General features: G+C 37.8%; 2 protein-coding genes across 2 annotated transcripts in view; both read left to right on the top strand.

Annotated features, from left to right (window-relative positions):
• The first annotated feature begins 311 nt into the window (after positions 1-311).
• On the top strand, positions 312-5,714 carry folr (folate receptor). The gene is made up of 5 exons (XM_084125791.1): positions 312-486; positions 1,772-1,892; positions 2,690-2,878; positions 3,072-3,207; positions 5,285-5,714. The coding sequence occupies exons 1-5, from the start codon at positions 467-469 to the stop codon at positions 5,560-5,562; spliced, it is 744 nt and encodes a 247-aa protein (XP_083981917.1). The 5' UTR covers positions 312-466; the 3' UTR covers positions 5,563-5,714.
• A 1,541-nt stretch (positions 5,715-7,255) lies between these two features.
• Positions 7,256-11,480, top strand: part of inppl1a (inositol polyphosphate phosphatase-like 1a) — a 42,200-nt gene continuing 37,975 nt past the window's right edge. The window contains exon 1 of the mRNA XM_084127256.1: positions 7,256-7,609. Coding sequence (XP_083983382.1) covers positions 7,470-7,609 — 140 coding nt within the window. The 5' untranslated portion in view covers positions 7,256-7,469. The remainder of the gene's footprint in view (positions 7,610-11,480) is intronic.

The raw sequence follows: 11,480 nt of genomic DNA, 5'->3' as shown, positions 1-11,480 counted from the left end.
TCTTGAAAGTAACTATGTAAATGTATATATATTTTAATAGAAATTAAAAAAGAAAAGTGTTTAAATTTAACGTTATTGTAATGTTGCGGTAAGGACATTTTGTAAAAAGAAAATTAACGTTCCAGATTAAAATCTTAACGACTACATTCAATATTGTGTACGTATTTATGGACTGTGATGGTTAAAATTTAAATTCATTGGGTTTTATTTTTTTAAATTTGGGAGAGTCAAAAGAGCCCGTAGTTGCAGAAACACCATGTATTATTATGAGTTAATATGAGTCCATAAGGTCACAGTGACCGTGCAGCTGTGTGTGTGTGTGTGTGTGTGTGTGTGTCTCAGCACTACAGTCCTGCTTCTCTAGGAGTCATTATGAAGGACTTTGATCGAGAGGGACCCAGTTCACACATTTCAGCTCAAGCCAGGAGGAAAATTACAGCGTTTCTCAACTTTAACTCTACATAACATGGACTTTTTATTTTCAAGGTATGTTTCTATAAGTAAAGTAAGTAAGTAAGTAAAGTTTATTTCTAAAGCGCTTTTCACAGATAAAATCACAAAGTGCTGTACACGAGAAAGGTAAAACTATGAGAGTAGTTTTTCTATGAGAGTAAGATCTACTTTTCCACTCTTTAATCAGTTATATCGATCCGTGTCCAAGAGTCACGATGAAATTAAAATGAAATTAAACTTGAGAAGTATTTGACGTGTCTCTTTTTGTTTTGTATTAATGATATTTGATTCGGGTTAGGGTTAGTCACATAGAAATAATGAAGAATCTATTTTTTTTTATTTTTTTTTACATTTTTAAAAATGTATTTTGAGTAAGAAAAGAAGGGAAAAAAAGAATGAACATTTGGACTGCAGTGTATTTATATAACTAACAGCTTCAGTTGCGGGTTAGGCGTCTATATTTTATAATCATGCAGTTTATACACTGAAAGATTAATAATATAAATCTAAAATTAGTTTTTATTAAGTTACATTATTATATGTTTTTCTACTCACTGTACTAGTGTGCTGTAAAATGTTTGTTTGTTAAATCAAAATTTGATTTATTATATTAATCAAATATTTATGTATGTATTTTAAAATGTATTTCTTATTTGAATCTTATTGAATCTAGTTAATAGTTTAATAACTGTTTTTTAAACTGTTTGTATTTTAAGATTTTTATTAATAAATATATTTTTTATCTGATTTCATCGATTTAATAGAATAATAACGTTTTTATTTTAATACTTTTTATTATTATATTTATTTAATCTATTTTAATCAATTAAAAGATCATTAATTAAATATTATTATTAATTTTTCAATACATAAAATATTTTAATTTGATTTGTATTGATTGATTTTAATAATATTAATCTAATTTATTTATTTACTTCTATATTTTGACTTTTTATTTATTATTAATAAATTATATATATATATATATTTTTTTTTTTATATATATATTTTTTTTTTTTCTCTAGATCACTCTCTTGCGGTTTGAAACTAATGTATTTAGAGAGTATATTGTAATAGTTTTACTAGTAATATTCAGAAGGACATGAAAACAGAATATCTGTTCTGTCACCTTGAAATAATCTTGATTTGTCTGCCTGTCTCTCTCTCTCTCTCTCTCTCTCTCTCTCTCTCTCTCTCTCTCTCCTCTCTCTCTCTCTCTCTCTCTCTCCCTCCCTCTCTCTCTCTCTCTCTCTCTCTCTCTCTCTCACACACACACTCTCTCTCTCTCTCTCTCTCTCTCTCTCTCTCTCTCTCTCAGGCTGGTGTTGCTGATAGCGCTGGTGTCGTCGAGTGTGTGTTCAGTGGATAAGCTCAGCATGTGTATGGATGGGAAACACCAGATCTCGGAGCCGAGAGTGGAGGGAGAGCTCTATCAGCAGGCATGAGACTCAACACTCGAGAACTCTTACTAATAAACCTTCTTTATCAGCTTACATTCACAACCGCTAACATAAACATTTAGATTATTGAAATGTTTTGCACACACACACACACACACACACACACACACACACACACACACACACACACACACACTCACACACACTCACACATACACACACACACACACACACACATACACACACACACACACACACACACACACACACACTAACTCACTCTCACACACACTCTTGGTTGTGTGAATGTTAAAGGAACATTCCATTTCATCTTTCTTCAGCATTACTGGATGTTATTTTTGAATGTTCTCTGAACGCTCTGAAACTAGTAACACTTAAAAAAAAAACATCAGAACAACATAATTATTTTTTACATTATTTATTATTATTTTGAGAACATTATTAAACTCCAGAACGAATGTTCTGTTAATGTTACAGGAAGAGTGTGTGTTCATAGCGTTCCCTGTCTATATATGTGTAATATAACTCTCGATCAACATGCACCAACATTTTTATAAATGTCATAATCATTTGTTAACAAACAAGTATTAATTAATTCAGTAAACTCGTTTCTGCCTTAAATTATTACATTGTTTAAATTAATACATTTTCGCTTACTGTGATTTTGTATATGTACATTTCTGAAATATTATAAATATAATTCTGCTTTGAAAAGCGCTATACAAATAAACGTGAATGGAATTTAATATTTTAATGATTAGTGTCTCTCTCTCTCTCTCTCTCTCTCTCTCTCTCTGTGTGTGTGTGTGTGTCAGTGTTCCCCGTGGAAGGAAAGCGCCTGCTGCACAGCGAACACCACAGAAGAAGCTCATCAGGATCAGTCGTATCTCTACAACTTCAACTGGAATCACTGCGGGATCATGAGCGACTCGTGCAAGAAGCACTTCATCCAGGACACGTGTTTCTACGAGTGTTCTCCACACCTGGGGCCCTGGATTCAGCTGGTACACACACACTCTCACACAAACAGAAGCAGTGTGTGTAGAGACAGATTCATTCATCCACCGGTGTGTGTGTGTGTGTGTGAGTGAGTGTGTGTGAGTGTGAGTGTGAGTGTGAGTGTGAGTGAGTGAGTGAGTGAGTGAGTGAGTGTGAGTGTGTGTGTACCAACTCATTCATCCACCGGTGTGTGTGTAGGCGAGTGAGTCGTGGCGTAAGGAGCGTATCCTGGATGTGCCGCTGTGTGTGGAGGACTGTAACGGCTGGTTCGACGACTGTAAGAACGATTACACGTGTAAAGAGAACTGGCACAAGGGCTGGGACTGGAGCACAGGTCAGAATCACACTGTTCTCACACACACACACACACACACACACACACTTCTCACAGGTCAGAATCACACTGTTCTCACACACACACACACACACACACACACACACTTCTCACAGGTCAGAATCACACTGTTCTCACACACACACACTCCAGTTCTTCTCTATATCAGTGTCAGTGTTTCTGAACTCCTGAAACGCCTCCATTGTAGTCTTGAGTTTCTTCCGGGAACGAACACATCACAATATTCCTCATTATAATAATTCATACGCAGAATAAAGGGGCGGGGCCTGGTTGAGTTAGTTAGTAGTGTTTTGAAACCAATCGGCAACCTTCCAGTCTCTCTCTCGTAACCAACACTGAAGAGACTTAAGCTGCAGTTCATCCACTGGCCACTAGAGACCGGCTGCAGAAGAGACTCAATCCCATAGACCCCCATGTTAAAAAGCCCAACTTTACAGCAGAAATAAACATGTTTACAGTCTGGTGCAAAAAGTGGTTTTGGTCTATAAAGCTAATTTTGCCCTTCATGACGACTGTGAGGAGGTGAATTTTTTTATAACTCATCCGTTTAAATTATATTAAGCCCTAAAGTTCTGCATAATTAAGGGCGTGGCCACTTGAGTGACAGGTGGATTGCCGCTGATGTCACTACTAGCCGTTTGTCTGCTAGCGTTAGCGTCACGTCACCTCAGCTAATCCGCCTCACTGCCAGTTTCCGTTTATCCGGGAGTGACGCGCTGTCAAGATGGCGACGGCCGGCTCCGCCCACTCTGGGCTTCAGAAACGCTACGGATGACGTCACGCACACTATGTCCATATTTTTTTACAGTCTGTGGTTGAAACTGGCGGTTATGGGAAGGGGCGGGGCATTTCCCAAACACGCTCAAACCGCTCGACCAATCACAACACACTGCTCCAGCCGACCAATCAGAGCACAGTGTGCTTTTCAGAAGGAGGGGCTTCATAGAGACAGGAAGTAAACAGAGCGTTACTGACAGACTGGGAAGAGAGGAGCCGCAACAATGGAGAATATGAGGAAAATAATCAACATTCAAGCAGGAAAACCTGTTTGATTGGGCTTATTACACGGCTCTGTGGAATACTTGATTCTGATTGGTCAATCCCAGATAACAACAGAAACAGAAACACAGGCTCATCCGGGTCACTGAACGCTATACGCTCGCTAGGAAACTTTTTTCTTCATGGAAGTTTTGTGTTTGGTGAGCTAATAAAATATTAAAACTGAATCAAATCAATATTTTGTGTAGAGTTATTTAATTATGCCGTCCAGTATCGTGGACTCGCTCTCGTTTCATACAAATGCTGCGGCGGCCATTTTGAGACTATTGTTTTGTACACTGTTGGATTATGGGATACAAACAGGTACGATTTTAAAACAGTTTAATCTGAAATCAATATCTCTAATCTCCATAATTATTAATGTGTTGAAATGCTGTGTAATAAGTGTTATGACTGTAAACCGTATCTCTTAAATATCCGTCTAGTTTGATCTCGCCGCTGAAACTGAAGCTTTGCGTTTAAAGAGCTAATAAAATATTTCAACTCAGATCAATATTTCGTGTCTAATTATTTACTGATGTGGCAAGTAACGTGTAATAAGCGGATAATGTACATCCAGACAGTTGTTATCTCAGAATAAACCCCTTCAGGTGTGTGTGTGTGTTATCTCAGAATAAACCCCTTCAGGTGTGTGTGTGTGTGTGTTATCTCAGAATAAACCCCTTCAGGTGTGTGTGTGTTATTTCAGAATAAACCCCTTCAGATGTGTGTGTGTGTGTGAGTGTGTGTGTGTGTGTTATCTCAGAATAAACCCCTTCAGATGTGTGTGTGTATATAAGTGTGTGTGTGTGTTATCTCAGAATAAACCCCTTCAGGTGGGTGTGTGTGTGTGTGTGTGTGTTATCTCAGAATAAACCCCTTCAGATGTGTGTGTGTGTGTGAGTGTGTGTGTGTTATCTCAGAATAAACCCCTTCAGGCTGATGAAGACCTGATCCTGATCATGTACATGATCTCTTATTTACTGTGAGAATATCTGTGTTTGTCTGAACCCTGCAGGCACTAACCGCTGTCCGGAAGGCTCTCAGTGCCGTCTCTGGACCGAGGTCTTCCCCAGCGCGCAGGACATGTGTGAGAAGATCTGGTCCAACTCCTACAAGTTCACGACGCTCAGCAGAGACAGCGGCCGCTGCATGCGGATGTGGTTCGAGGGACCCAACCCTAACAAGAAAGTGGCCGAGTACTACCTGACGGGTGATGCGGAGACGGTCGCCATGGCAACAGGCCTGCGTGTGTGTGTGTGTGTGTTTGCGCTTCTCGTGATGATGCTGCGCTGACATCATCTACCAGAATACTGAAAACACCTCGAACATCTGGACTTATTTCTCCCTGATGCATGTCAAAATCCCCCAGAATGCATTGCACGAGCATCACATTCCCACTGTTATGTGCAGATTAATGTTTGATATTAAATAAAAAATTTTAATATAATATTTAAGCCTGTTTCATTTGGTAATCCATACCTTTATTAATAAGGTAATGATGTAATCTGAATGTGATCTAGTTCATTATACGGATTAGTTAAACCTCTCTGGGACGTCTTTAGATCATATTTGGCTAATAAGTGTTAATTATTTCACATAAGTTTAAACAGCATAATTTAACAAATACAAAAAAATCAAACATAAAAAAATAAAAAAATGAAATGTAAAATTTTATAAATAAATATAAAAAAGAAATGAATGCATAAATAAAAGTTAAAAAGAATATAGCAAAAGAATAGAAATACAGAAAATAATAAATGAAGGAAAACATGAATTAAATTATACATTAATTGTATTATTTTTTTTATCAAGTCATTTATTTCTTTATTTTCCATAGATAGACAGACAGACAGACAGACAGACAGATTGATAGATAGACAGACAGACAGACAGACAGACAGACAGATAGATAGATAGATAGATAGATAGATAGATAGATAGATAGATAGATAGATAGATAGATAGATAGATAATCACTCATTAACACTAACTTAATTGGTTATTTATTTACTCAGTATTGCTGCTGATATGTGTGTGTGTGTGTGTGTGTGTGTGTGTGTGTGTGTGTGTGTGTGTGTGTGTGTGTGTGTGTGAGACAGACTCAGCACACACTCTGACGGACAGTGCTGGTTAGTTCTGAAGTGTGAGGTGTGTCTGTCAGCAACTTTAAAGAGTTCTGTGATATTACCAACATTGTTGCACAAACTTCTAATTTTTGTCATCCAAACTAAATTACAATATTACATTGTTTCTGTTGAGTAAAATAAACACAATAAAACCACACTGACAAACATCCCTTGACAGTCAGATAGATAGATAGATAGATAGATAGATAGATAGATAGATAGATAGATAGATAGATAGATAGATAGATAAACACTAGAGGAACACGAGTTAAATTCTCAGGAACGTGTGATTTATTTATTTACTCAGTATTGCTGTTGATATGTGTTATGTGTGTGTGTGTGTGTGTGTGTGTGTGTGTGTGTGTGTGTGTGTGTGTGTGTGTGTGTGTGTGTGTGTGTGTGTGTGTGTGTGTGTGTGTGTGTGTGAGTGTGAAACAGACTCAGCACACACTCTGACGGATAGTGTTGCTTAGTTCTGAAGTGTGAGGTGTGTCAACAACTTATTCTGACACACTGACAAACATCCCTTGACCCTTACAATCTTTATGGTGCAGATAAAAACATATCATCATTGTTGCACAAATTGATACCAGCCAATTACTCAAATCTTATTTTCTAAAACTAAATTACAATATTACATTCTTCCAGTTGAGTAAAGCAAACACAATAAAACCACACTGACAAACATCCCGTGCAATCTTTATGGTGCAGAAAAATAAACAAACCCTGTATTATAAAAATGAATAAATAAATCATAAAAAAAAAACCTCCCTAAGAGATATATACTGATAATTAATTATGTGACTACTTGCCCCAGTGCGTCAGGCACTATAGCGCGCGCGCGTGCGTCGTGTCTCCGTGCGCCCCTGCTGTTGGATGTGAGCTGCTGTTGTGTGTGTTTTCTCTCTCATGGAGGATTTTCAGGAACTAACAGGAAAGCAGGAGAAACTCTGTCTGAAACTTTAAACGCTCGAGCGGTGTGAGCGTGCGTGCGGCTGACGAGCGGCCCCTGCGCCGCGTTATCGCAGTGGATCCGGGAGTGTGTGTGTTTTCGGAGGATTTGTGTATTCCGCGATGGCCGGAGCGAGTGTGTGGTATCATCGGGATCTGAGTCGCGCCGCGGCGGAGGAGTTGCTCGCGCGAGCCGGGCGCGATGGGAGTTTCCTGGTGCGGGACAGCGAGAGCGTCAACGGCGCGTACGCGTTATGCGTGCTGTAAGACTCATGCTTTACTATTATACTTACGTTATTTATCCATAACACACTGTATTCAGTTAGTTTGTGAACTTTCTTGCTTTCTTTCTTGCTTTCACACCCTGTCTACGCTGAAAGCGAGCGACGCGTCTTTATAACAGGAGCGTTGTAGTCTTACATGAGCCTGTACATTAATGCATGAGCAACAGATTGTTTTATAAAGTTGTATTTTAGACTTTGTACGATTTAAAATGTGCTTATAGTGCCCAACATCAGGCTATTAGTCTTCACTCTTTGTTTTCAGTTATTGTTATATAATGCGTGTCATCATAGTTTAGTTTGGCTGTAAAGCAGAGCGGTATTAGGGTTTATGTACTGTAAATTTCACTTAAACGTACTAGTTTAAAATCCAAACACTTGAGTTGGCACGCGGGAGCCGCAGAGGTCACGTGACCAGTCTGCCCTCCACCTCATCATGCATAAAAATAACTACATGCACCACTGTGAGCAACAGGCCAGTAGCGTGGTGTTATTCTCTGCCATGGTCATGGAAAACTCTTATAAATGCATGCATTTCTCATAATGCTTTTTTGCTTAAGCTCTGTTCTAAAACATTGCATTGTTAGAAATTTGCTTGTGTTTGTTGTGAAACTTGATGTCTTACGTCAAAGTGATTTGATGCATTGGTTAAACTAATGTCCAAATGATTTATTTTGACTATGCAAAACATTTTCAGTTCATTTAAAAAAGAAAAGAAATCTGAATGTAATCACAAAGGACTGTGAAGGTCAATGGCAGAGAAAAGACAACTCGATCTCAGGAGAAACGTTAAGTGTTTTGCAAGGTGGGGATTGTGTATGAATTTGTATGATGTGATTTGTATGGAAATGTAAGATTTTTATAGAGAAAAAAAAAAAGATAGCACATGTACGTCTGCAAGATGTCTGTTAAAGATCACTTCATCTGGAAAGCATCTGCTGTTTACTAACATCTGATAGACATCTTTAAGATGTCAGTTTAACATACATTCTAAATCATTACATCTTAAAGACATCTTCTAAACGTCTATTTGACATCTGACAGAAAACGTCCTATAGACGTATTGCAGATGAGCAAACACTCTAAAAAATACATCATCCAGATGTAAACACGCTCATCAAATAGACGTCTCCGTGATATACGTGTGCTATCTGCGCGCTAACCGTCTTTGGGACAAAAGCAGATTATACGAAAACGTACAAATGAAATTGGCAAATTTGTATGAATGAGTTTTTGAAAAACAGGATGAAGGTGCACCACCAAAAAATCAGATCGTATGAAAACATAAGAATGAGATTTAATTTGAATTCGTAGGCTATAATGTTATTTGTACGAAACCGTAAGCATGAAGAAATACGAATGAGATTAGCTAGCCTAATTCGTATGAATTCGTACGATGTGGTTTGAATGAGAGTGTACAAATTTTCTTAAAACACGTCAGGATGAAGGTGCACTACCAAAATCCGTCAGTTAGCGCAAGCAGATTGTACGAAAACATTAATGATATTAGCTAATTCATATGAATTCGTACAATTTCATTCGTATGTTTTCGTACAATTTGCTTTTGTCCCAAAGACAGTTAGACTAGATGTGAAACTTCATGCTTACGCGTTTTTAAAACAATCTTACGTTTTCGTACAAATAACATTGGCTAATTTATAGAATGTTATTTGTACGAAAACGTACGATTTTTAAAAACGCGTAAGAATGAAGGTTCACCACAAACCGTCTTTGGGAAAGCACATCGAATGAAAACATACAACTGAGATTGGCTAATTCGTATGAATTCGTACGACGTGATTTGTATGAAAACATACGTGAGAGAAGTACGTGTGAAGGTTTGTGCGAATGAGATTGTACGATTTATGAATTAGCCACCAATTCGGCAAAACGTAAAAAATGGCAAATTTGCCATGAGATTTAGTTGGAAATTCAGAGAATCCAGTATCTGAATCCATAACGCGGATGCATTTCAAGGAAATGAATGTTTCCTCTATTCAGTTCAAATTCAAGTGTAGCTCAGTGGATGTTTCCATCAAACACACTGCACATTAACAGCCTGTTTTTATGACTTTGAGGTTCTTTAGCGGTTCTTAGTGTCAGGGATCCTCCTCTTATCATCGTTTGGCTGAGCTGATTCTTTGGAGATGAATAAAGTTCTTGATGTTAGGTTTTTCTCAGAACTTTGGCTAACGTTCTAGCAGCGTAATGAACACACGTTCTTCCAGAACTAGAACCTTCGTTCAAAGTTATCTGTTCTAATGTTTTTATGCATCGTTTAGGCAACATTCTTCTGACACGTTTTAGTTGGACGTTCATCTAACGTTTTTTTAAATGCTCAGAGAACATACAAAAGTAACATTCCCATAATATTTGCAGAATGAGAAAACAGAATGTTAGCTTAATGATCGCTTAACCGAGTATTTAAAAAAGTGAACATTCAGAAATAATGGGAACATTAGTAAAACGTTCTTGGATCATATTGTCGTCAGCTGGGTAGAACTTGGGAATTAAAGGGTGAATCTCAAAAACCACGGCTGAAGTCTAGCTCATATTTTTCCTCAGAGCTGGGGATTATGTTTTGGTTTTGAAATGCAGGCGGTGAAATCGAGGGGGTGTTTATACGCGTCAGAACACGCTCACATTTCACCAGAGGTTCACCAGAGGGCTTGAGATGTTCCTCACACACGCAGGGACATCCACGTGTGTGTATGCTGGGATACTCAAGCCAGAACAAGTTTCTCTGTGTGTGTGTGTGTGTGTGTGTGTGTGGACTGGCTCAACAGATGAACTATTTTAAGCAGTTGTGCATCTCTCCTGCCAGCTGTGAAAAACTGAATGAGGTTCTTTTCGCCAAGACTTTCTTATTTACTACTCGGATGTAGGGATTTCCGGTGTTGTCCTTTCTTGGCTTTGCTCTTATCTCTCTGATAGACAGTTCAGGGTTCGTACGAGGTGCCTAAAGTGCTTAAATTTGACTTTTTGTCCTTTTAAGTTCTGGAAAACCCTTGAAATCAGCCATATTTATGAAGAGGAACTTGAAAAGCGCTTGAATTATTGAAAGACAATATATGTGAAATTAGTGTTTCATTTTATCGATAAAACAATCTTTTCACACAAAATTAACACTGCAGTCCGTCTGATATTGATAGAGCCATTCTGCATGGCTATGAGCGTGATATTGCTCATAAATATCCAAATATATGATACAGCTTTCATGTTTCAGGTCAATCATATCAAGGGAGAAAAGTCAGTTTGAATAAGGAAAGCGATATCTTTGTCATAGTATCCTTTCAATGGTTAAAGTTTCCACAGTCATTGCATCTGCTGCACTTTATTCATACCACTTTGTTTTATTTTTATCTGTTTACCTTTTTTAGAATTTGAAAAATTACATAGATATTGTTTTGATAAGTGAGATCTCTGATTGTAGTCCTTGAAAACCAAAAAAATAGTGCTTGAAAAGTCCTTGAAAGTCCTGGAATATCTTTTTAATTAGACAGTTCAGGGTTCGTACGAGGTGCTTAAAGTGCTTAAATTTGACTTTTTGAAATTCAAGTCCTGGAAAACCCTTGAAAACAGCCATATTTATGAAAAAGTACTTGAAAAGCGCTAAAAGTAGTGCTTGAAAAGTCCTTGAAAGTCCTGGAATATCATGTTACACTGTCTGTACGAACCCTGACAGTTGTACACTTCACTAGAGGGTTTTCGGTCTGCTACTGAAGCAAGGTGTCCCTCAGGGTTCGGTTCTTGGCCCGTTATTATTCCTCATCTGCATACTACTTGTAGGTCAGATTTTACATTTAAAATGGTTTTAAATGTCATTTCTACTCTGATTACATCCAAATCCATA

The sequence above is a fragment of the Abramis brama genome, assembly GCF_963993115.1.
Source record: "Abramis brama genome assembly, chromosome: 10".
Taxonomy (NCBI): Eukaryota; Metazoa; Chordata; class Actinopteri; order Cypriniformes; family Leuciscidae; genus Abramis; species Abramis brama.
The sequence above is the reverse complement of the archived record's forward strand: the minus strand, read 5'-3'. Positions and strand labels throughout refer to the sequence as shown.

Coding starts and splice junctions, on each gene's coding strand:
- folr (XM_084125791.1), top strand. CDS start 467: ATGGACTTTTTATTTTCAAG. Junction 487..1,771: donor ATGGACTTTTTATTTTCAAG/GTATGTTTCTAT, acceptor TCTCTCTCTCAG/GCTGGTGTTGCTGATAGCGC. Junction 2,879..3,071: donor TGGGGCCCTGGATTCAGCTG/GTACACACACAC, acceptor GTGTGTGTGTAG/GCGAGTGAGTCGTGGCGTAA.